At 48.0% G+C, this 26,494-nt stretch overlaps 2 protein-coding genes across 2 annotated transcripts; both read right to left on the minus strand.

The window, feature by feature from the left end:
• Window positions 1–2,671: 2,671 nt before the first annotated feature.
• On the minus strand, window positions 2,672–5,916 carry LOC127041332 (zinc finger protein 3-like). The gene is made up of 2 exons (XM_050935557.1): window positions 5,907–5,916; window positions 2,672–5,850 (listed from the first exon to the last, which is right to left on the minus strand). The coding sequence occupies exons 1-2, from the start codon at window positions 5,914–5,916 to the stop codon at window positions 5,216–5,218; spliced, it is 645 nt and encodes a 214-aa protein (XP_050791514.1). The 3' UTR covers window positions 2,672–5,215.
• LOC127041328 (E3 ubiquitin-protein ligase TRIM7-like) lies at window positions 5,789–26,494 on the minus strand. The gene is made up of 10 exons (XM_050935553.1): window positions 26,432–26,494; window positions 24,254–24,340; window positions 22,453–22,674; window positions 21,794–21,816; window positions 20,351–20,466; window positions 20,018–20,050; window positions 19,062–19,166; window positions 15,601–15,689; window positions 12,820–12,946; window positions 5,789–6,175 (listed from the first exon to the last, which is right to left on the minus strand). The coding sequence occupies exons 1-10, from the start codon at window positions 26,492–26,494 to the stop codon at window positions 5,976–5,978; spliced, it is 1,065 nt and encodes a 354-aa protein (XP_050791510.1). The 3' UTR covers window positions 5,789–5,975.

Consider the following 26,494-nt stretch of genomic DNA (forward strand, 5'->3'; position numbering starts at 1 on the left):
TCCCTACTTGAAAGAGGGAGAATCTAACGCTGAGAAAGAAGAATTGACTTGTCTTAGGTCACACAGCCAGTCACTGGCAGAGTTAGGAATAGGACCCAAGAGGGAATAGGACCCCTGATTCACAAACTAACCATCGGATCTTGAATTTCAGACATTGAACAACCTGAATAAAGTGTTCTCGAATGAGCTGCATACCAACAACAGTGCATACTAATTATTCAGCAAGTATTTTAGGAGAACTGCAATGTTAGAGAGAATCATGAACTGCTCAGAGACCATTAATGCAGAGAAGCAGCAAAATTCATCAAACATATAAGTGGTTATGACTTATTTACTTGGTCTTAAAAGAGAACAACAAGGACTTGAGTCTCCTCCCTGTCAATAACCCCCTGCTCAGCCAGTCAGGGTAGAGACTGAGGACGGGAGGCTGAGGGTTCTCACCAGAGAGCCCAAAGGATGGCCCAGGTCACCGGTGGGGATCACTGCCCGAGCACTATTTCAGCCCCTCATTTTTGGGTGGACGTCCCACAGTGGGAGCTGCAGAGCACTCCCCCGCAACACACAAACACACACACACAAACCTCACTCTTGGTGTTGGGAGGGGAACAGGTGAAAGGACACTAGAAGCAAGAGACAAAGAGAAAGGAGGAAGGCATGGATGGAGAAAAAGGTGAAACAAAAAGGACAAACCCTAATGTCCCCAGTGATTCTGAGGGACAAAATCCCAGGTGCAGAATAAAATTCTGCCTCCTTAAGCTCGTGTTTTCCATGCCTAGAATTCAACTGTCACCAGATGGATCAGACTGAACAGGTTTCAAACCTTGAGGAAGCTCTTACCTTCTAAACAGGGACGGTTGTTTTCTAGTAAAATCACTAAAAGGTGTCATAAACAGATAGTTAAGGGTTAATAGAACAGGAGTACTTCATGTCTCTTTTGCCTGTAAAGGGTTAACAAGCTCAGTGAGCCTGGCTGTCACCTGACCAGAAGACCAATCAGGGGACAGGACACTTTCAAATCTTGATGTAGGGAAGTCTTTGTATGTGCTGTTAGTGTTTGGTTCTTGTTCACTCTGGGGGCTCAGAGGGACCAGACGTGCAACCAGGTTTCTCTCCAATCTCTCTGATACAGTCTCTTCTGGTCAATTTAGTAAGTACCAGTTAGAAAGACGGTTTAGTATTTTGTTTTCTTTATTTGCAAATGTGTATTTTGCTGAAAGGATTGTATCTCTGTTTGCTGCAACTTGTATTTGTGCTGGGGGAAGGATTCTCTCTGGTGTCTATAAGCTGAGAGACCCTGTAACATTTTCCATCTTGATTTTACAGAGATAATTTTACTTTTTTTCTTTCTTTAATTAAAAGTTTTTCCCTTTTTAAGAACCTGATTGTTTTTTCTATTCTTGTGTGAGACCCCAGAGGATGGGGTCTGGACTCACCAGGGAATTGGTGGGAGAAAGAAGAGAAGGGGGGAGGAAAAGCCTGATTTCTCTCTGTGTTAGGATCACTGTCTCTCTCTCAGGGAGAGTCTGGGAGGGGGAGAGAAGGGGGGGAAGGTGAATTTCCTCTCTGTTTTTGGATTCAAGGAGTTTGAATCACAGTGATCTCCCAGTGTAACCCAGGGAGGGGTGAATCTGGGAAGAAGAAAGGAGGGAATTGGTTTATTTCCCTTTGTTTTGAGATCCAAGGGGTTTGGGGTCTTGGGGTCCCCAGGGAAGGGTTTGGGGGCCAGAAAGTGTCCCAAAACACTATATTTTTGGGGGTGGCAGCTCTACCATTTCTAAGCTAGTAATTAAGCTTAGGGGGGTTTATGCAGGTACCCCATCTTTTGGACGCTAAGGTTCAGAGTGGGGAATCATACCTTGACAAAAGGGAAGGAGAAAATTTAAAAGAGGTTCCTCCTGGCGCTCACATCCGTGGACCCGAATACTCTCTCAGTCCTCAAAGAGAGACCTGGAGAAGGAGACTTGCTGAAGCAAAGCCACAGGGGTCTCTGAGGTTTCCCTGGCCCCTTGCCTCTGTCCTGCCTGGCTGATATCAGCATCTCTCTGTGAGGTCACCACCTCCCCACCACCTTTGACCAATAGTCTGAGGTCTTGCAAAAGGCCTTTGTGATGTCACTGCCACACCCCTCCCTTGCTGTGCTAATGTCCTGCCCCTGGCCAGGCACTTTGGAGGTTTGAGCTACTCCCTGTGGATCACCCCACTCAAGGAGCATTCGTTCTAGGAAGCAAGCTGGCTAGACAGGAAAACATCAGACGCTGCTCTCAATGCTACACTCAGTTTTCTCAGACATTAGTCAACTTTATGGCCAGAAGAGACCATTAGAGTATCTAATCTGATCCCCTGCATATCACAGGCCTCCTGTATGACACAAGAGCTACTTTGGGGGCAAACACATTCCAGAAGGCATCTAGTCTTCATTAAATGACATCAGGAGATGGCAAATCCACCACTTTCCTTGGTAGCTTGTTCCTGTGGTGAATCATCCTCGCTGTTGACTATTTATGCCTTATTTGTAATATGAACCCTTGCTCTGGCTCCCAGCCCCTCTACAAGGGTTGCAGCTGTCTGGAAGTGCTGCCTTCCATGCCTTTCTCATTCACACCTCATTCATTCAACAGGGCAACTGATTACCAAGTGGAGGGAAGATCTTATTCTACTTCTAGCAAAAAGACATTTTTCTTTTACTTTAATTATACTACCTTAGGGGCTCGCTATAACATACTACCAAGGTTCAATGCAAAGTGATATACAAGTTATACAAAAATAGATAATGCAGAGATGTATCTACAACTGCATTGATTGACTGCTGTGTGCAGTAATATAGTGATCCCTGGGTCTTTGAATGAGGCTTTATACTTCGAGGGGGGGGCGAGCTGGGGTGAGCAGCAAGTCGGAGGCGGGCGAGTGGGCAAAGAGGCGAGCAGTGAGGCAGCAGGGATTCTAGGGGCGGGCATGGGGGTTTCTGGCAGGGGAGAGAGGAGGTGAAAAGAGGTGAGTGGGGCACTGACTAGGAGGGACGCAGCAAGCCAGCGGGGGGTTAGGGAGTGAAGAGGGATGTGATGGTGGGGTTGAGAGGGGAGGGGGTGGGTCCTATTTTACTGCTGTGATCTGGTCACCCTAAGCGCGCTGTTTCTTTCCCCCTCTACAGGCTTCCACACACAGTCAGTGCCTTGCTAGTGGGCCATGCACCGTGAGAGATCTCTTCTCTTTGTGTGTGACTGTGAGTGTTTCCCTTGTGCGTGAATTTATTCAATAAAATCTTGAGCTTCATAATGGCTACCACGAGTGAAAAGAAAAAGAGAAAAAGAGAATCAGAGCACAGCGTCTTCAACACTGAATGGACGAAGAAATACGTACATACTGAGAATGATACAGTTACTAAAGTAAGCTTTCAAATGTCTAAGGAAATTGCTGCTGTTGGGAAATGCTTCACAGAAGGTGAGTTTTTAAAAAAGTGTATCTTGATTGCTGTATCTGAGTTATGTCCAGAAAAGAGGAAAATATTTGAGAATGTCAGTCTAGCACGCATGACTGTACAGAGAAGAATAGCTGACATTTCTACCAATCTAAGTGATCAGTTAAAGCAGAGAGTCAGTGAATTCTGCTTTTACTCCCTAGCTAGGGATGAAAGCACCGATTTAAAAGACACCGCCCAACTTCTTATTCTTATTAGAGGTATTGATAATAACTTTGAAATTACTGAAGAACTTGCTGGCATGTGCTCCATGACAGGTCACACAACCGGAAAAGAAATCTCCAGTGAAGTGATAAAGTGCATGAATGATAAGTCAGGATTAGATTTCACAAACTTGATGGCCATTTGTACTGATAGTGCCCCAGCTATGTGTGGAAAAAAATGTTGGAGCAGTTACTCTTCTTGAAGAATTTATTGGGAGACAAATAACCAAACATCACTGCATTTACATCAGCAGGTTTTGTGTAGAAAGTCTTAAAATCTGAGCATGTAACGTCAGTGATAGTTTCCATTGTAAACTACACCCGTTCTAGAGGACTAAAACATAGGATATTCCGAGCCCTTCTTGAAGGGGTAAACACTGAGTGCAGTCATACGGAAGTGAGGTGGTTGAGTCGAGGAAAAGTGCTCCGCCGTTTCATTCCTTTGAAAGAGGAGGTAGCAAAATTCGTAGAAAATGGGCCAATAAAATTCCCAGAGCTTGAAAATGAGTCCTGGAATCAAGATCTCTTTTTCTTTTGTGATATTACAGCACACCTGAATGATCTCAACATTCAACTTCAGAGGGAAAAAATCAACTTATATTTCAAATGTGTGCAGCAGTGAAAGCTTTCAAAATGAAATTGAAACTTTTCAGAAGTCGGCTGTCAAAAGGTGAAATGTGTCACTTTCCCACTTGTGCACAGTGTATCCCTCAGCACAAACACGCTGAGTTAGGAGAAAAATATGCAAAGCACATCAATCTTTTGATTGAAGAATTTGACAGAAGACTTACTTTGTCTAAAGACGACGATGTCCAGTTGAAGCTGATTGAAGATCCCTTTTCTGTGGATCCAGAGGAAGTGCCAGTAGATTTGCATTTGGAGGTTACTGAACTTCAATGTTCGGCAGTTTACCGATATAAGCACAGAGAAAGCAGCCTGTGGGACTTCTACAAAAGTCTGCATGATGAAAAATACAAGAATCTTATTGAAGTTGCACTGAAAACATTCAGCATTTTCGGAAGCACCTACATATGTGAAAAATCATTTTCCACCACGAACATGAATAAAAACAAGCAATGTTCTTCTCTGACTGACGACCATTTGGAAGACATAATGAAAATATCCACTTCAGATATGACCCCTGAATACGACAAGCTTGTTGCCCAAAAGAGATGCAATATCTCTCATTAAATTTGCAAGGTAATTATGAAAAGTACAAAGTTTTCTTTCAACAAAACAGGTGTTTTTCATTTTTCCCTGATTCATAAAAAAAAAATAATTTAAAAAATTGTTTGCTTTAATTGAAAAATTCTTAATAAAGTATCCCCCCAATCTTCCTTTTTGGCCCACAGCTGTTTCAGCGGGGTGGCACTGGGGAAGGAGGGTTTGTTTCCACAGTGCAGGCAGCACTGGGTGTGTGTGTGTTTTGGTGGGGGTGGTGTTCTGTCGGTGCTGAGCGGGGAGGGGAGTTCAGCCTTCAGATGTTTTCTTTGGAGTAATATGGCCCTCACTGCTTTACGAGTTGTGCAGCCCTGCCCTAGAGGTTTTTATGGTGTTGAGCTCCCTGGCAGATTCTCTGATGACTAACATGGGCTGAGTGCCAAGCGAAGGTTTTCCCACACTCACTGCATTCATAGGGTCGCTCTCCTGTGTGGATTCTCTGATGAGTAATAAGGTTTGAGCTCCGATTGAAAGTTTTCCCACACTCACAGCATTCATACGGCCTCTCCCCTGTGTGGATTCTCTGATGTTCAGAAAGGCCTGATCTGTGAGTGAAGTTTTTCCCACACTCACTACATTCATAGGGCCTCTGCCCTGTGTGGATTCTCTGATGTTTAGAAAGAGTTGAGGTGTTAATGAAGCATTTTCCACACTCGTGGCATTTAAAGGGCCTTTCCCCCATGTGGATTCTCTGATGATTAATAAGGCTGAATCTGTGAGTGAAATTTTTCCCACACTCACTGCATTCATAGGGCCTCTCCCCTGTGTGGATTCTCTGATGGGTAATAAGGTGTGAGCTGCGGCTGAAGGTTTTCCCACACTCACTGCATCCATGGGGCTTCTCCCCTGTGTGGATTCTCTGATGGGAAATAAGATGTGAGCTGTGCTTGAAGGTTTTCCCACACTCACTGCATTCATAGGGTTTCTCACTTGTGTGGATTCTATGATGCTCTTACGGGCTGAATAGTCACGTAAGTTTTTCCCACACACAGTGCATGTATTTTTGCTCTTTCCCATAAGGATTTCCTGCTGTGTTGTGGTTTCCTTGAGGTCCTTCTGAGTTCCTTCTCGTGAAATTAATTTACCCACTTCTCCCCTGGCTCGTTTCCCTGCTCTTTTTCTGGTCGGTGCTGACTCTCACAGGAGTTTCCCTGCTCATGACTCCTGGACACATTCCTTTTCGATCTTTGCGATAAATCTCTGTGTTTATCCACTTGCTCAACATTTTCCTGCAGAGAATTCTGCTCCTCTTTCTCACGTACCATTGCATCACCTGCTGTGATAGAGACAGAAACCTCAGACAGGGATGGAAGGGGGAAGGCCAAACCAAAACAAGTACTGGAGAGAGGTCAAATAAAAATCAGGAACTGAACTCCCCCAAACTCTTCCCCCAAATGTTGTAGTAGGATTTTATGTTTGTATTTTATATAATTTGGAATGAAGGATAACTAATAATTATGCAGCATGCATTAAGTGTATTGGTGTATGATCTAAGCACATCCTGCCAGCCACCCTTTCTGAGTAACAGAAAGGAATGGCTAATGGGCCAGTGGGTAGAGATACATCAGCCAGAATCTGTGTCTGGACTGATTTCAAGGCAGTAACAGACCTTTGAGGGTCACCAATTTGTTGTATGTTTAGCATTTTAAAATAAGTAAAAGAATGCCATGGTTGTTTTCTTTTGCATGGCAATTTGATGTTCCTGTGTAAAATGTTCTGTGTAAATTAATTCTGTTTTATGTGTGAATAAGGAATGTACATGTTAAGAGATAAGTGTGAAGGTCATCGCTGAACCATATGTATGAGGGAAGAACTGAAGAAAGATGCAAGGGCACCAAGAGGCTGCAACACGCTCCTATTGAAATGTCAGAGGAGGGCAGACTGATGATTCTAAAGATGAGACAGGCACCTATCAGTGGGGAAAAGATAGCTGTGATCAAAACCAGCCTGGGAGAACTCCCTGAGGGACTTAATGAAAGAATAAGATAAAGGATGAGAAGGACAATTTAAGATAACAAGCACTGTCAAACAATTGAATACAGCATGACGGTGCAAAACTCATTGGTCCCAATGAAGGAAAATCACTATATAAACAAGGTGCCTTGCCATGAAACTTTGGGTTCATCCTGCCAAGACTTCCCCGGAGCATTGTGTCATGACCAACGGAACCCAGCTCCTCCTACCCATGATCAACCTAGCTGGCCACTAGGTTGATCTAGACTCTGGACTGGTAACTGTAACACTGACTGGCGGGACAGTGTGTGTGTGTTTGTGTGTGTGATGTGTGACTGAACACTTATGCGAATTGTTCTATTTTCAATAAATGCAGAGTATTGCCTTTTCCCCTGTAAAAGATGCTGTATGCTTCTTATCAGCATAACAGGGTAATGTCCACAAGGCAGCTAGCTAGCACATCTTGGAGGGACTTTCAAATTAAGTGGTTCATCAAGACACACTTGGTTGACAGCGGATCGTGGGAGAAGCTCATCTACACTGAGTGGACCGTCATGGAAATGTGCTGTCTGGAATCTAGGTAATGGCCTCCTGCAATGACTGAGGGAAACTGGGCATGAACATGTGACTTGCCCATGTGACTCCAAACTCCATCCTGTTGTTCTAATTTTCCACAGTAAGAACCATGGGATGCTCTCTGCATGGCAAAAGCTATAAAAGGTCCTGGAAACACCTCCATTTTGTCTTCAATCCTGCTTCTTACCTCTGGAAGAACTTTGCTACAGATTGAAGCTCTGAGCAAAGGACTGAATGACCCATCGCAGCTGTGCATATACTCCAGAGACTTGACTTAAGCCAACAATTTATTCCACCACTGCTATAAGCCTGAACCAAGAACTTTGCCATTACTGGATGTAATTGATTCCCTTAGCCAATTCTAACTCTCACCTTTCTTTCTTTTTATGAATAAACCTTTAGATATTACATACTAAAGGATTGGCACCAGCATGATTTTTGGGTGAGTTTTAAGTTGTATATTGACCTGGGAGTGGCTGGCCCTTTGGGATCAGAAGAAACTATCATTTAATGACACTGGTTGTAAAGAACCACTCATCTCTGAATCCAGTGTGTTTGGTGGTATTATAAGAACCAGAATGCCTGAGAAAACTGCCTTTATGTTTTCTTGTTAGCCAGTGTGGTGAAACAGAAGTTACTTTTGTGGTTGGTTTGATCTATCTTATAAAAGGAGTACTTGTGGCACCTTAGAGACTAACAAATTTATTTAAGCATAAGCTTTCATGGGCTACAGCCCACTTTATCGGATGCATGCTTATGCTCAAATAAATGTTAGTTTCTTAGGTGCCACAAGTACTCCTGTTCTTTTTGTGGATACAGACTAACACGGCTGCTACTCTGAAACTTATAAAAGAATAACCACCAGTTTTGGGTTGTGTTTGCCCTATTTCTCAGCAGTTCATCCTGAATTTGGCATCCTCAGTTGTGACTCGCTAAGGCTCGGTGACAGGGTGCCAAGGGAGGGGGCTGGGTCATGGATTTACAGGGAGTTAGGTGACCCAACGTTCATACAGTCTCCCTTGGGACCGCCCTCTTTAGGATACGTCTAAGGTGCATCAGGGAGTCGGCCGCCTTCCAGGCTGAGTCTCACTCTAGTGCATTAAAAATGGCTGTGGAGACATTGCTTTGATGTTAGCGCTCTGCTTGGAGTTCAGACCATCCAGCCCACCCACCCCCCTCAACCTCTGGCCTTAGAACCCAAGCTACAACCCAACCAACAGCGCCTACACCCGTTATTTGTAGTGAGTCAGCATGGACTCTGGCTGGGAGGCAGCTTCCAGACGCAGTGCAGACATACCCTTAATGAGTGACACGCTTGCTTTAGCTTTTTCCAAGGGTGAACCCCGGTTCCCCTTAGAACCATAGAGTTAAAAGGGACCGCAAAGGTCATCTAGTCTAACCCCCTGCCAAGGTGCAGGATTTGCTGTGACTAAACCAGCCTCCTTTTGAAAGCCTCCAGTGAATAACTTTCCACCACCGCCCTAGGTGTCTGTTCCATAGTCCTACTGTTCTTCTAGTTAGGAAGTTGTTCCTGAGATTTAATCTAAATCTGCTGTGCTGTAGTTTGAACCCCCTGCTTCTTCTCCTGCCCTCTGTGACAAGAAAGAAGAACTGTTCTCCATCCTCTGTATGGCAGCCTGTAGCAGGGAAGACCAGCAGGGACCACAACCTGCCTGTTGGGCTACAGAGCCAGGAAAGCCACCTCCACCCCTCCGGAAGATGAGGACAGAAAGCAGAAGTACAAGAGGGGGCCCTGCAGCTCAGTTGGGCTGGAGCTGCCGAAGGAGACAGACGCTTATCACCCGCTGCCAGAGTGGGCCACTGAGGACCCACTAGGGCTGCCACCAGAGGACTGGCCAAAGCTCCCAGGATCACCAGCCAGTCGAGGTGCCAATGAGCTGATGGGGCTGCCACAGACCACCGATCCCTGGGGAAATGGAGGCCAGAGGTACCAAACCTTGGGGATTGTAGGAAGTAGCCCAGGGAAATTAGACCATCGTCTGGCTGAGTGTTGGCCTGACACTAAGTAAGGGTGTTGTGGGTGGACCCCCCTTGATCCAGTGGCAGATTACACTGCCATTGTTAGGACCAGGGGCTGGGACCCAGTGGAGTCAGGTGGGCCAGGATCCCCCTACCTCCTGCCACCCCGCCTTTGGCCAGGAGGCCTGTGTTGGTCGACCGGCCGCCGAGCAAGGACGCTAGACTGTTTGGTGCTTGACCTGGGCAAAGCCCCTAATTGTTTGCTGCCCACCCTGTCTGAGGGCCTGGACTTGGAGACTTTGCAGCTCTGTCCTGAGACAGACCAGGAGGGACGGCCACACACGCTCACACAGCCTTCTGAGTATTTGAAGATCGCTGATTAACTCATTTCCAAACTAAACACATCCAATTCCATCAGCCTTTGCTCACTGGTTTGTGTTCCATCCCTTTGATCATCTTTGTCACTTGCCTCTGGATTCTTTCCAGTTTCTCTACATCCTGTCTAGTCACTGGTGACCAAAACTGGATGCAGGACTCCCCCTGAGGCCTAACCAGTGCTGAGTAGAGCAGTACTATCACCACCTGTGATTTGCATGCTATGCTTCTCTTAATGCATTTGCTTCTTTTTGCATTACCATCACGCTGTTGACTTCATGTTGAGGTTGTGATCCACCACAACTTCCAGATCCTTCTCAGCGGTGCTGCTGCCATGCCAGTTATCTCCCAGTCAGGATTTGTGCACTGGGTTTTTCTTCCCGAAGTGTAGCACCTTACACTTGTCTTTGTTGAATGTCATTGGTGTCTATAGCCCAGGTCACCAGTTTATCACAACCTCTTTCAAGTTTTGCTCTATCCTCCAAAGTGTTAACAACCGCCCACCCTGCTTAGTGTCATCTGCAAATTTGATCAGTATGCTCTCTATTCCTACATCCAGGTCGTTAATGAAGATGTTAAATAGCAACAGACACAAAACAGATCCCTGTGAAACCCCATTTGAGAAATCCCTGCAATGTGACAACATTCCAATAGTAGTTATTCTTTGTTTGCGGTTGTGTAACCAATTATATATCCACTTAATGGGAGTTCTGTTGAGCCTGCATTTCTCCAGCTTACTCATGGGACTGTGTCAAAAGCCTTTCTGAAGTCCAGGTCCATTTTAGCCACCAAACCAGTTGCCCTATCAAAGAAGGATATCAGGCTGGTTTGTCATGCTGTGTTCCTAGTAAATCCATGCTGGCTGCTATCGGTTACCCCTTCATCCTCTGGGTATTCGCAAATTGAATGTTTTATACATTGCTCTAGTAGCTTCCCTGGTACTGAGGTCAGGCTGACTAGGCTCCAGCTTCTCCTTTTTCCCCTTTGTAAAGATGGGCACTATGTTAACCCTTCTCCAGTCTTCTGGGACCCCTTCTGTCATCTGAGTTTGCAAATATTGCCAGAGGCTCTGAGATTTCGTCAGCTAATTCTAGGCTGAACAGCAAGAAAGGAGATGGGGGGCTGGCTTGGGGGATTAAGAGCTCTGTTATCAACATTTGATGAGCTGTTGAGCTTGAGTTGATGGCTAGCCATCCATGAGGAGTCATCAGAGAGAGGCGGAGATTTCAGTTTGGACAGAGGAAGACAGGTCTGGAGTAGAGCGGTAGATCTGTGATTCATCAGCATACGGACAGTAGCTGAATTTGTATTTGGAGGTGAGATTTCCCAGAGATAAAGTACAGAGGAAGTGACCAAGGACTGAGCCCTGTAGAACCCCCACAGAAAAATGGAGTGGGGGTGAGGACGATCTTCCTAAGGACACGCTGAAGTAGTGGTTACAGAGGTAGGAGGAGAACCAGGAAGCAGACAAGATGTCAAGACGACGACCATGGTCAGTGGTATTAAAGGCGGCTGACGGGTCAAGAAGAATAAGGGTGGAGCATAGGTTCTGAGCTTTGCTTAGGGAGAGGTCATTAGAGACTATGGCAAAAGCATTCTCAGTGGAAGGCCCCAAATCTCTGCCTCCCTGACACCTTCCCTTCCCACTGCCACCAGATCCTTCCTGCTCCTTGGATCAAACACTCCCCATCCTCTTCCCACTATCCTCAGTCTTTTCCACTTCCAAGTATCCCACATCTCCTACCCAATACCCCCAACTCCAACAGCACCACTGCTGGGACCTCCATCACCTTTCTCCATTCCCAGGCTCCCACTCCCCCAAACTACCACACTCCCTGTTCCTAGGAGATTCTGTCTCTGATTCCTCACCTCTGCTTCCTTCCATGGTACCCATCCCTCCCTGATTCCCTGTAGTCTTCCACGTACCTATCCCTTTCCTCCCACTACACTCAGCCTTCCCTACCTTGTGGCACCCCACAAGCACTAGCTCCCATCATCTTCTCCACTCCCACTGCTCCCTGCTCTCCTTTCCCCTACCCCCCAAGAACTCTTGAATAGGAACCTCACACTGCTCTCATAGTCATTGGTTGGTTGGGTCAAGAGGACATGCTGTGGCCACTGCCTCTGAGCTACACCCATTCATCTGAGTCGGAGCCGTACCACTGTTTACTTTCAGACTAAGTGTATTGTGCATTTTGTTTGCATTCTGAAGGAGTTCCTCTTAGACGTTTCCCCTGATTAAAATATTGCTCTCAGCCCTGAAATTTTGGAAAGTGTTTTAAAATCCACTCTGGCCTCTTCTGAGCTGCAAAGTTTTGTCAGCATAGATCTGTTTGTTAGGGATGCAAAAGAACACATCCTTAATTGATATAATTATGCTGGAAAACTCTCTCATGGAGACCATACACATCACCCCTAAAATGCAACCTTAACTCTGCCCCTGGCCCTGCAGCTGGTACTAGCCACTAGGAATGGCTCAGTAAGTCTGGTGCAAAGGTTAACAAACTAACAAAGGAAGTGGAGGTTTCTCCATTTCTTGAAGTCTTCAAGTCGCAGTGGATGCCTTTCTGGGGGCGGATTGAGTCCAACACAAGGTATTCAGCTCAGTACAGCAGTAACTAGATGAAATTCTATGACCTGGTTTTACAGGAGGTCAGATTAGATGACTTAATAGTCCTTTCTGGCCATAAAATCTATGATTCCAATATAGCTATGGAGGACTAAGAACGTGCCATTGTTTGTGTTGTGTTCACAGATGGGAATCCCAGCATTTCTCCACATCCTCCAGCCGTGTGCACTGGGTCAGCCGTAGCTGTAACTGGATGGTGAAGGGAGGAGTTGGAGCAGCTTGGCAGAGGTGTCACTGTGATATGAAGGAAGGTGCATAGGAACCTTGAGAGACCTAGTCTGCCCCATTTCAATACACTCAGTGGGCTGTTGCTGAGACAGGGAAGAGCAGAGGAGGCATTGTGGGGGTGGCGTGAACCTTAACTCTTCATTTCCCGTTCTAAAAACGGAGGGGATTGGAATCCTTACCCAGCGAGGTCACATTCTCACAGTTCTCCTGCATGACGTCTCTGCAGAGGGCTCTTTGACGGGGGTCCAGCAGAGCCCACTCTTCCCTGGTGAAATACACAGCCACCTCCTCGAAGGTCACCGGCCCCTGAAAGAGCAAGAGCCCTCCACTCACAACCTGCTGCCCCACTCACAGCCCCACTATTCATGGGGGAGAGGAGCCAATCAAATGGAAGCTCTGAGAGAGAGACAGTCAGCAGGGTCCCACCCCCACCCTGCTCAGAGCAGCCAGGAGGCAAAACAGGAGGGGAGATAGAGATCCCCTCACCCCCCCCAGCAGACAGAGGGGGAAGGGTCTTCTCATCCATCACACACCTACAAGCCAGAGGCTGATGTGGGGGATGGGGCCCCCAGCAGGCTCCAGAGTCAGCTCCCCAGTAGGAATCCCAACAGATTTCCCATTGCCGGCAGCTGGAAGGAAGGGGAGGGGTTATCTACTCTAAGCCTCACTGGTGGGTCACCTCCCACCCCTCCTTCCAATCTCATAGACTCATAGACTGGAAGGGACCTCGAGAGGTCATCGAGTCCAGTCCCCTGCCCTCATGGCAGGACCAAATACTGTCTAGACCATCCCTAATAGATATTTATCTAACCTACTCTTAAATATCTCCAGAGATGGAGATTCCACAACTTCCCTAGGCAATCTATTCCAGTATTTAACTACCCTGACAGTTAGGAACTTTCTCCTAATGTCCAACCTAAATCTCCCTTGCTGCAGTTTAAGCCCATTGCTTCTTGTTCTATCATTGGAGGCTAAGGTGAACAAGTTTTCTCCCTCCTCCTGATGACAACACCCTTTTAGATACCTGAAAACTGCTATTATGTCCCCTCTCAGTCTTCTCTTTTCCAAACTAAACAAGCTCAATTCCTTCAGCCTTCCTTCATAGGTCATGTTCTCAAGACCTTTAATCATTCTCGTTGCTCTTCTCTGGACCCTCTCCAATTTCTCCACATCTTTTTTGAAATGTGGTGCCCAGAACTGGACACAATACTCTAGCTGAGGCCTGACCAGCGCAGAGGAAAGCGGAAGAATGACTTCTCGTGTCTTGTTTACAATACACCTGTTAATGCATCCCAGAATCACGTTTGCTTTTTTTCCCAACAGTATCACACTGTTGACTCATATTAAGATTGTGGTCCACTATGACCCCTAGATCTCTTTCTGCCATACCCCTTCCTAGACAGTCTCCTCCCATTCTGTATGTGTGAAACTGATTGTTCGTTCCTAAGTGGAGCACTTTGCATTTATCTTTATTGAACTTCATCCTGTTTACCTCAGACCGTTTCTCCAATTTGTCCAGATCGTTTTGAATTTTGACCCTGTCCTCCAAAGCAGTTGCAATCCCTCCCTGTTTGGTATCGTCCGCAAACTTAATAAGCGTACTTTCTATGCCAACATCTAAATCGTTGATGAAGATATTGAACAGAACCGGTCCCAAAACAGAACCCTGCGGAACCCCACTTGTTATACCTTTCCAGCAGGATTGGGAGCCATTAACAACTATTCTCTGAGTATGGTTATCCAGCCAGTTATGCACCCACCTTATCGTAGCCCCATCTAAATTGTACTTTCCTAGTTTATCTATAAGAATATCATGCGAGACCGATCAAATGCCTTACTAAAGTCTAGGTATATCACATCCACCGCTTCTCCCTTATCCACAAGGCTCGTTATCCTATCAAAGAATGCGATCAGATTAGTTTGACACGATTTGTTCTTTAAAAATCCATGCTGGCTATTCCCTATCACCTTACCACCTTCCAAGTGTTTGCAGATGATTTCTTTAATTATCTGCTCCATTATCTTCCCTGGCACAGAAGTTAAACTAACTGGTCTGTAGTTTCCTGGGTTGTTTTTATTTCCCTTTTTATAGATGGGCACTATATTTGACCTCTTCCAGTCTTCTGGAATCTCCTGTCTCCCATGATTTCCCAAAGATAATAGCTAGAGGCTCAGATACCTCCTCTATTAACTCCTTGAGTATTCTAGGATGCATTTCATCAGGCCCTGGTGACTTGCAGGCATCTAACTTTTCTAAGTGATATTTTACTTGCTCTTTTTTTATCTTATCTTCTAAACCTATCCTCTTCCCGTAAGCATTCACTATATTAGACATTCCTTCTGACTTCTCAGTGAAGACCGTCACAAAGAAGTCAGTAAGCATCTCTGCCATTTCCAAGTCTCCCATTACTGTTTCCCCCTTTCACTGAGCAGTGGGCCTACCCTGTCCTTGGTCTTCCTCTTGCTTCTAATGTATTGATAAAAAGTCTTCTTGTTTCCCTTTATTCCCATAGCTAGTTTGAGCTCATTTTGTGCCTTTGCCTTTCTAATCTTGCCTCTGCATTCCTGTGTTATTTGCCTTTATTCATCCTTTGTAATCTGACCTAGTTTCCATTTTTTATATCTCCTAGCAGCCTCTGGCCAGTAGGTTCATGTTCTTGCACTGGGAATCTGATACGTTTTCCCCAGCGCTGTCCAGGATTCCCCCACCAGCCCCATTCCACAAATAGGGTAATTTCCTCCCCCAAACCCCATGGGTCTGTTCCTAGAATCCAGGACTTGGGTTAAACAATTCCCAGAAAGTTTGTCACATGCCTTGACCCCCTCCCTTTCTCCACCCTGAGTATTTCCTGCCCCCATCCCACCTCCACACTGAGCTTCCCCAAAGATCCCAGCCCTCAGTATTTCCTGCCCCTCCCCCTCCAGCAGGAACCCACTAGCCACCCCGCAATAATCCCTACCTGGACTGGCTCCACTACAGTCAGTTCCCTTCCCTGTCCCGTGGGAGGCTGGGACAATCTGGAGCCAAAGGTGGGCGTTACTCTGCCGCCTGTCAGGGTGAGAAGGGTGACAGAGAAGATTTCAGAAGGACCTTTAGTTCTTGTCACATCATGATCTTCCCTGGCCCTTTCCCTGCACAAGATGTTTCTGACTCACATGCTGGGAAAACAGTCCATCACTTTATCACAGCCCAGACCCGGCCCTTTCCACCAGTGCTAAACCCACTGCGCTAGTTTTAAAACCCTGAGGGCAACTCCCCCAACGGTGGGGAGCAGGCGGAGGCAGGGACAGGACAAAGTCTGCCCAGTGTAGGTGCAGTAAATTAAATGAAGTTTGCTGGTGATAGCTGGAAGGCTTGGTCAATAGAGACAAATAGTGGACCATGAAGTGGGCCTCACTTCCATTTTATGTATTATGTTCCTCACCCTCATGCTTCAGAGTTTCACCCATAACTGCTAGGGGTCAGGAAGGGATTTTTCCCCCCTATATATTTTTGGAGGGTTCTTTTATCTCTTTCTTCTGAAGCTTCAGGAACAGCCAGAGAAGAAGACAGGATATTGGGCAGGGTGAATCTCTCTCTCTCTCTTTGTGCTCCCATGCTCAGAGTCTAACTGATCATTATAGGTGGGATGGGGAAGAAATTTCCCCCTTGGGTCAGGTTGTAGGTGATCTGGGGGTTTTTCCATCTTCCTCTGCAGCGTGGGGTGTGGGGCACTCACTAGGATCACCCAGAAATATCTCACTTAATCATTTCCCTGCCACTGCAGGGGTCTGGGGCACTGAGGCACCTCGGTCCCTCCTATTCTCTGCCTGGGGCATATAACAGTCTAGTCTCCTCTGGGCTGCAAGACTTTGGTCTCACTCCAGCTGTTGAGTTTAGTGGGCGGGTACTGGGGGGTGTTGGCAGCCAGTGCTAGACAGGAGGTCAGACCAGATGATCCAGTGGTCCCTTCTGGCCTTAGACTTTATGACTCTGTCATAAACAGATAGTTAACGGTTAACAGAACAGGAGTATTTCATGTCTCTTTTGCCTGTAAAGGGTTAACAAGTTCAGTGAGCCTGGCTGCCACCTGACCAGAGGACCAATCAGGGGACAGGATACTTTCAAATCTTGAGGGAGGGAAGTTTTTGTGTGTGCTGTTAGTGTTTGGTTCTTGTTCTCTCTGGGTTCTGAGAGTGACCAGACGAGCAACCAGGTTTCTCTCCAATCTCCCTGATACAGTCTCTTATATGTGCTCAGAATAGTAAGTACTAGGTAGATAAGGTGAGTTAGGCTTATGTTTGTTTTCTTTATTTGCAAATGTGTATTTGGCTGGAAGGAGTTCAAATGTGTATTTGGCTGAACGGATTTTAATTTGTACTTGTATACTTAGGCTGGGAGGGTATCCCAGTGTCTATAGCTGAGAGACCCTGTACCTATTCCATTTTAAATTTACAAAGATAATTTTTACTGTTTTTCTTTCTTTAATTAAAAGCTTTTCTTGTTGAAGAACCTGATTGTTTTCTTTTATTCTGGTGTGAGACCGCAGTGGACTGGGTCTGGCTTCACCAGGGAATTGGGTGGGGAAAGGAGGGAAGGGGGGAAAAGAGGTTAATTTCTCTCTGTGTTAAGATTACTTTCTCTCTCAGGGAGAGTCTGGGAGGGGGAGAGAGAAGGAGGAGGAAGGTGAATTTTCCTCTCTATTTTAAGATTCAAGGAGTTTGAATCACAGTGATCTTCCAGGGTAATCCAGGGAGGGGAAGTCTGGGAGAGGCAACGGTGGGGGAAAGGGTTTACTTTCCTTGTGTTAAGATCCAGAGGGACTGGGTCTTGGGGGTCCCTGGGCAAGGTTCTGGGGGGACCAGAGTGTACCAGGCACTGGAATTCCTGGTTGGTGGCAGCGCTACAAGTACTAAGCTGGTAATTGAGCTTAGAGGAATTCATACTGGTACCCCATCTTTTGGACGCTAAGCTTCAGAGTGGGGATTTATCCCATGACAGACTCTATGACTGGATGTGCGCAGGTTTGGGAGCTTGTGAACTTCCAACCCCCTACTTATTTCTCCTTCATTTTCTGTCTTCTCTTTCCCTCACTCCCCTCCCTCTGCCTGGGAGACTTAGTGACCAACGATCCCTGGGTTCCTTTGCTCTCCTGCGATCGCTGACCGCACTCAATGCTGGTTTGCATCAAAACTTTCTGCTTCGTCCCCATTTCTACTAACCACCGCAGGGCTTTCAGTCTCGCTGGCTGGGATACAGGCAATGAAAGGGTTACTGTGCACAGCTGCAAACTGCCTCATTTCACAGCTGAGATAAGTAAGCAAGCACCACTTATTGGAAGCCAAATCTTTTCTGACCCCTGAACATTTACTATAAAAGTAAGAATACAACATGTATCCGTGCTGAGTCTATATATAACTTGTATATTTCAAGAGGCTGACAGAGAACACTGGTCACAATGAACAGGGGAGTGCAGGAGTGGGGGAGTGAGATTTTCTTTGCTTTAGATCATAATGAAATACTCAACATCTCACAGCCTCCTGACTGCCTTTCCTGAGCCCCCGGGGGTCACAAACCACCAGCTGAGAAACACAAGCCTAGAGCATTCTTTTGTATCGGCATTGACTACGCAACGCATGGGAAGAGAGTGCTACATGGTACCCGGACAAAGCGTGAATGAGCCCAGTGCAATGGCATACATGGACCAACCCTGGGAACTGTTAATTCCAGTAACACCCACGTTTTGAACTCTCTGCCTTACTTCACTGTAAAAAGACGACAAAAGTTCATAAGATCTTACAATACCCTATAGCAACAAGTTGATGAAAAGTAGGTTAAATTCTTTTCAGCCATGACTGCCATGCACAGGTGCAAGACGACCAACTACAGAAAATTAAATTAGTCCAAACAAAAGGGGGCTAATGATGTAGTTCAGGGCCAGTACTAAGCCCTCTGCTTGGTAAACAAGAAAATGTGGCAACGAAGTTACCTAGGCCAAATTTGGCCTTAGGGACATGGATTTAATTAGTAAACAAAATAATAAAAAATTAACTATGCCACCTACTTTTATTCCTTTTGGGACTTTTAAAAAGCGATGGGGTGGGGGGAGAAAATCATCTCCCACCTCACCCCTGACATGGCAACACTGCTACTAAACTGATAACAGTTCCTTTCTGAGAGGCTGTGTTTTCATTATATTTTAATTTGTGTTTCCTTCTCTTTCTCCTCGTGATGCACATTCATTAGTTTGCACTTCATTTTGACCATAGTTCTATCCTGTTTCTCAGAAAGGCTCTAAGGGCTTGTCAGTTAAAATATGTTCCAAAGGGACCCATTGCTCTCGTGATTAGTGACTTTCTTAAAGTCTCTCAGTGCTTGTAAGTTAAACTAGTTTTCTAAAAAGAGCCTCTTTTTAAGAGCAGGATTAGTAATGAAACTTACCCTCTTTCCCACAAGCCACTGCCTCTGTGGCTTTACTGTCTGGTACAACACCTTCAAATAATTCTGCTGAGGATGTTTCCCAGAAATTAATTATCATCGGGATGGCTAGAAATGTATTGGGAGAAAAAAAATTAAGATTCTATCTTAAATGAATAAAATCATTCCAAGAAATATAAATTAATGTAAGCATAAAAAAAAAGGTTAGAGCAAAAAGTTAATTAACAGAACCAAACAAACGTTGCATTCTTAAAGTAGTGCAGGTTATGCCAATATTTATATATATATTGAATTGCTGTTTTAACCAAATTAGATGCTAATAGCTGTTTTATTTATTTAAAGTGTAAAAATCAGCTACAACCTGTCTCACAAGAGGTAAATAGTGCACTAAAATAATTATAGGTTAAAAATGTGAATACATTACCAATTTAGAGTCACAACAAAAAAAGTCTGTATTTTTTTTAAAAACTCTAACTATACTAACAAACTTTCAAATAAATATGTTTAAAAAAACCTCAGCCTTTGTATTTTTTTTCAAAAAGTGTCAAGCAACCACTCAAACACAGGAAAAGTTGTCAAAGACCTTAGTGGTCTTTAAAAAAAAGCTTTAAAATCAGACTATGTAAACTTAATTAAAAACACTATTAATATTACTGCAATTAAAACTGCAAAATAAAATTCTTAAATTTAATGTAGTGTTAAAAATGCAATAATTAAAGAAAGCAAAGGCAAAAAAATTAGTACTAAAAAAAACTGCAAAACACTTTAAATGCTTATGTGATATTGTTGAGCTAAAATATTTAAGAGACAAGTCAGTTGAAAATATAGTGGTGCAAGAAGAAAGTAACATCCCTTCCCATTGTTACACAGCTTCCAGGTGCTGGAGGCTGTGATTCCCTGTCGTTAATATGGTTATTGGTCTGAAATCTCCCCATGGCCAGTCAGAGACAGACACGTACCTGTGTCGCTCCCCAGCCCCCGTCGCAGCGTCTCTAGGGGAAGGAGAAGATGGGAGAGGTGAGAATTCAGGCCCTCGCATTCATGGAGAAATCCCCATTGCTTATTAATGGAACTGCTGTTAACTACGAGATGGTGACAGAGATCAGAGGCCAACAAGGCAGCCACTGCAGACAGAGCCAGCCTCCCAGGGCTGCTCCATGGGGAAGGGTGACTCGCTGAGCTGGGCTGTGAGATGGAGCCGAGGATCAGTGACATCACTAGAGTCCCCAGCTCCTCCCAAGGGCCAGGGTCGCTCTAACCAGAGGAGACGCCACCCCCAGACTCCAATTCACCTTTGAATCTCAGCACCACCTCCTGCAGCATGGCACTTTTCAGAGAAAAATCGCTGAGTCTTTTCTCCAGCTCTGCAAACGACGGCTCTAGCTTCCGAAATGTCCTGTCCTCCCTGCTGGGGAAAGGAGGGGTGAGAAATAGGCCTGAGCCCCAGATCCTGAGCCCAGCAACCCCCAAACTCCAGGAAACCTGGATCTGCGCTTTGTAGCCTGAGATGGTCGTTGTCATGGTGAGTCACCTCAGCCCTGTACTCCCCAGAGAGACGGGAAGTGGGGAGACACTAGAGCAAGGAACAGAGACATTGTTCAGGAGCTTTCTCAGGGACGCTCTGGTTCTGTGGGGGGCAGAGCCACTCCCTTACCTGGTTTACTGCAGTAACAAGGGCCACCAGCACTGGGATTATGTGGAAAAAGAGGAGACACAGACCAAAGAGTGGGCAGGTCCTACATGCTGACAGTGGCCACAGACCGAGCTCAGGTCTCCAGCAGAGAATGAACATGGGCCCTTAAACACCAAAACCCTCAAGCCCTTCAGCTGAAGCAGTAACCCTGGGCTGTCCAGCTCATTTCGCAGAGAGGGCCAGACTGCCCTGTCCGTTACGGCCAGTGGCCAGGGCATCAGGTTAGGACTCTGTGCCCTGCTCCATTCACAGCAGAACACCCACTGCTCTCCATGGAACACCCATATACAAGGAACAAGGGGAGAATCTGCCCTTCATATCAGAAAAAAATTTTACTTCTTAGTATTTTGCCAAGTCTTTCTCTGTCACACTCAGTGTCACTCGGGAGGAAAACAGCCCCTTCCCGGACACCCTGTAGGGCCCTGCTGGTTCTTCCCTTCCTTTCCCACCCTCCTTTCTCCATTTCTCTTTTGCTTCCTTGTCATTGTGTCTCTCCTCTGTTCTTCCCTCCCTACAGCAACCCCCTATTCCCACCCTGCAAAGGTTTCACTCCCGCCCTCTCCCTGATCCACCTGCTCAGGTGATCACCAGGGAACATTCAATGTTGACATCAAAGTGTCATCATTTCAGTTGACACCCCGATGACATTAACTGGAGACTGGAGAGTTCACGCTCTCAGAGCTACGGCTTCAGGCTGCTGGCAACCCCAGCAAGGCAACGCTGTCTCTGTTTACACTAGGGAGGTGCTGAGGGCCAGCAACTCACTTTAACAAATGTGAAAGCTGAGATTCTGCACCCTTGGAATACATGACATGGCCACATCAGTCCAGGAGACGGGCCTGATCTGTCCCATCGGCCCTGTGTCTAGCAGCCCTGCTGTGACCTCATTAGCGATCGGACAGTAAACGGCTCTTCTCCTACCTGAGTCAGCCGCTAGGGGAGACAGAATCACACGCTCCAAGGGCAGGGGGCAGCTTCCTATTCAGTGCAGTTATCAAACCTAACGGCCCATGAGGGGAGCAAAATGGAGCCCAGGACTTACCTGCCCCCAGTGCTCCCAACACCCTAAAGAGGGAGAGAAAGAGGAGGCTGTCAGTGGGGGGTTCCTGAGTGGGGAAGCCTCCTGCTCTGCAAGGGTCACTACTGAGGCCTTGGGAAATAGGGGAATTTCAGGTTGACATTCCCAGAGCAGCTGCCCCCCTCACCAGGGACTTTCCCCTACGCAGCCCCAGCAATCCCTGTGGGCAGGTCACCACTGCAGGAATCTTCTCCTCAGGCACTTTACAGGCAGAAGATATTTCTCTGCATTGAGAATCAAATTTCACCCAGTGCTGAGAGATCCAGAAGACCCCTGGCCCCACTAAACCCATTAACCTGCAGTGCGAGGGGCCTTGGGCCTGGCTTGGGACCTCAGCATGGTGGTGGAGGGGATTCACCCTCCAAGTGCCAATGCAGAGAGTAATTTCCAGGAGAGAAGGTCTTGGGGCTGCAGCATCCAGGACTCCCAGGACCCATCCATGGCGCCGCTGCCAGATTCACTGTGTGACGTTGGGCAGGGTTCTGCCCCTCCCTCTGCCTCACTTTCCCCATTTGTCTCATAGGGATAATGCCCCTGACCCCACTCTGTAAAGTGCTTTGTGGTCTAGAGCTCAGAAGCGCCTATAGAAATGCTGCGTATGATCATTGCAATGACAGCCTGACCTGCAGGGGTTGGCTCAGCAGCTGCTGCCCCTTCTCTCCTCCCCTCTCGCTGAGCAGGGAAATCTCCCATGACAGGCTGCAGACGCCCTCATCCCTTCTCTGGACAATGGCTCTCTCTAGCTCTTCCAGCCGGGCCAGCAGACGCTGTTCCTGCTCCTCCAGACACCCTCGCAGCTCCTGCCACTCCCTGACGATCTTCTGCCTCTCGCCTGCCGTCTGTTTCTGCAACAGGGAGAGGGCGGCTCAGTAACAGGGGAACACAGAACATAAGAATACCCAGACTGAGTCAGATCAAAGGTCCATCTAGCCCAGTACCCTGTCTTCTGACAGTGCCAATGCCAGGTGCCCCAGAGGGAATGAACAGAGCAGGGAATCATGAAGTGATCATCCCCTGCCGCCCATTCCCAGCTTCTGGCAAACAGAGGTTAGGGACACCATCCCTGATCATCCTGGCTAATAGCCACTAATGGACCTATCTTCCATGCACTTCTCCGGTTCTTTTTAGAACCCTGTTAGTGTCTTGGCTTCACAACATCCTCTGGCAAGGAGTTCCACAGGTTGACTGTGCGTTTTGTGAAGAAATACTTCCTTTTGTTTGTTTTAAATCTGCTGCCTATTCATTTCACTGAGTGACCCCTAGTTCTTGTGTTATGAGGCAGAAACAACACTTCCTTATTTACTTTCGCCACACAAGTCATGATTTTATAGACCTCTACCATATTCCCCTCCCCCCAATAGTAGTCTCTTTTCCAAGCTGAACAGTCTCAGGCTTTGTCTGCACTGGCACATCTCTCCTGCTGACAAACAGCAGCTACGCTGTGTGCCTGTTAGCAGCACGGCTGTAGCGGCACAGACGTGTCGCTAAAAGCTGCGGCGTGTAGCCATAGCCTCAGTCTTATTAATCTCTCCTCATACGGAAGCTGTTCTGGACCCTTCATCATTTTGTTGGCCTTCTCTGAGCCTTTTCCAATTCCAATGTATTTTTTTGAAATGAGGTGACCAGATCTGCACACAGTATTCAAGATGTAGAGGTACCATGGATTTATATAGAGGCAATAGGATATTTTCTGTTTTATTGTCTATCCCTTTCCTAATGATTCCCCACATTCTGTTTGCTTTTTTGACTGGCGCTGCACATTGAGTGGATGTTTCCAGGGAACTATCGACAGCGACTCCAAAATCTCTTTTTTGAGTGGTAACAGCTAATTTAGACCCCATCATTTTATGTCCATTTGATATTATCTTTTCCTATGTGCATTACTTTGCATTTATCAACACCGAAATTCATCTGCTCGGTAAATGGGGAACATCATGAATGCGCCTCGAGGCGGGTGGCAGAGTTATTTACCAGAACACAAGATCTCTTGCAGTGAGTGATGGGAAGTTCATTTATCCCAGGAAGGGAGGAGGGATCAGGGCCGGGGTGAGCTGTACATCACCAACAGGAGGGACACTTCTCCCCAAAACCTCATCAACTTGCACTGAGCCAAATCCTCCATCTCTGCAGCCCACATTTCATCTCCTTCCTCCCCAACCCCCCAGGAGCTAGAAAGGATCCCTGGTCACTGTGACATCCAGACAGTCCGTGGGCAGGGGCTCTGGCTAACACAGACTGACCCTCTCCTGCCCAGCAGCCTCCTGCACCCTAAGGGCATCATGTCATCCCCGTGTCTGACCCTGCAGGTTCCCTGGACTCCAGTGGGGATGGGTCCCTGGCTGAGGCTGGCAGGGTGGGCCCTGCATTCACCAGATCATTCTTATGCCAGGCAAACCTCAGTGGCTGGGGTCTCTGGGCACCTACCAGCAGCTCCTCACTTTGTCGCTCCTCCTCGGCTTTAGCTGCTTCTCCCTCTTTTCCCAGAGGGGCCAGATACTTTTGTGGTGCCTCCTGGAAGAAGCAGGGGAGGGAGGGTTAGAAACTGCTGCAAACCTCCCAGCTGCCAGATTTCAGGGCCCCTCCTGCCCTGCAGACGCCTGTGCAGGGTCCCTGGGACTCAGCCTGAGAGGAGATGGTGAAACAGAGAGAAGCTTTTCCAGAGAAAACACAGGGCCCCAGGCTGCAGTGACAGGGCTGCAGCCCAACCCCCTGCTCCCCGGGGCCTCACCCACATCCCAAGCAGCCAACTTCAGACAGTCCCCCACTTTCCCCAGCTCCAGCCCCCAAAGCTCCCGCAGAGCCATATCTGAACATGGAGCCCCCCAACAACCCCAACCCCTAGTCCTGACCCCCCAATATACCCCAAAGCTCCTGCAGAGCCATATCTGAACATGGAGCCCCCCAACATCCTCAACCCCTAGTCCTGACCCCCCCAATACACCCCAAAGCTCCCGCAGAGCCATATCTGAACATGGAGCCCCCCAACATCCCCAACCCCTAGTCCTGACCCCCCAATACACCCGAAAGCTCCCGCAGAGCCATGTCTGAACATGGAGCCCCCCAACCCCTAGTCCTGACCCCCCAATACACCCCAAAGCTCCCGCAGAGCCATATCTGAACATGGAGCCCCCCAACATCCCCATCCCCTGGTCCTGACCCCCCAATACACCCCAAAGCTCCCGCAGAGCCATATCTGAACATGGAGCCCCCAACATCCCGAACTCCTAGTCTTGACCCCCCAATACACTCCAAAGCTCCCGCAGAGCCATATCTGAACATGGAGCCCCCAACATCCCCATCCCCTAGTCCTGACCCCCCAATACACCCCAAAGCTCCCGCAGAGCCATATCTGAACATGTAGCCTCCCAACATCCCCAACCCCTAGTCCTGACCCCCCAATACACCCCAAAGCTCCCGCAGAGCCATGTCTGAACATGGAGCCCCCAACATCCCCTAGTCCTGACCCCCCAATACACCCCAAAGCTCCCGCAGAGCCATATCTGAACATGGAGCCCCCCAACATCCCCAACCCCTAGTCCTGACCCCCCAATACACCCCAAAGCTCCCACAGAGCCATATCTGAACATGGAGCCCCCCAACATCCCCAACCCCTAGTCCTGACCCCCCAATACACCCCAAAGCTCCCGCAGAGCCATATCTGAACATGGAGCCCCCAACATCCCCATCCCCTAGTCCTGACCCCCCAATACACCCCAAAGCTCCCGCAGAGCCATATCTGAACATGGAGCCTCCCAACATCCCCAACCCCTAGTCCTGACCCCTCAATACACCCCAAAGCTCCCGCAGAGCCATGTCTGAACATGGAGCCCCCCAACATCCGCATCCCCTAGTCCTGACCCCCCAATACACCCCAAAGCTCCCGCAGAGCCATATCTGAACATGGAGCCCCCCAACATCCCCATCCCCTAGTCCTGACCCCCCAATACACCCCAAAGCTCCCGCAGAGCCATATCTGAACATGGAGCCCCCAACATCCCCATCCCCTAGTCCTGACCCCCCAATACACCCCAAAGCTCCCGCAGAGCCATATCTGAACATGGAGCCCCCCAACATCCCCATCCCCTGGTCCTGACCCCCCAATACACCCCAAAGCTCCCACAGAGCCATATCTGAACATGGAGCCCCCAACATCCCCAATCCCTAGTCCTGACCCCCCAATACACCCCAAAGCTCCCGCAGAGCCATATCTGAACATGGAGCCCCCAACATCCCCAACTCCTAGTCTTGACCCCCCAATACACCCCAAGCTCCCCCACAGTCACCCCGCAGCCCGGCTCCGACACCCCAGATCCCCCCCGGCTCCCTCTCCCCCTCCCGGGCCCAGCCTGGGCTCCGAGCTCTGCAGCCGAGCCGCGCTCCGGTCCCCTCCTGCAGCTCCCGGCCCAGCCGCTCCCGGGCTCCGTCTCCCCGGCCCCGCAGCAGGGGCCGCTCCGCTCCGCCCCGCCCGGGCCACTCGCCCCCCGCAGCCCCAGGCAGCCCCGCTCCGGCCGCGGGGAGCTCGGGGCGGCCCCTCCCGGCAGGGGCAGGGGCGTGTCCACCCCACGCGCGTCCCCGCCCCCTGGGCGCTGCCCGCGGCCCCACCGCGCTGCCCCGCGGGCTGCAGGGCTGGAGCAGCCTCCGCGCTGCGCTCCCGGCCCCGCCCAT

Source organism: Gopherus flavomarginatus (genome assembly GCF_025201925.1).
Source record: "Gopherus flavomarginatus isolate rGopFla2 chromosome 13 unlocalized genomic scaffold, rGopFla2.mat.asm SUPER_13_unloc_2, whole genome shotgun sequence".
In the NCBI taxonomy this organism is placed as follows: Eukaryota; Metazoa; Chordata; order Testudines; family Testudinidae; genus Gopherus; species Gopherus flavomarginatus.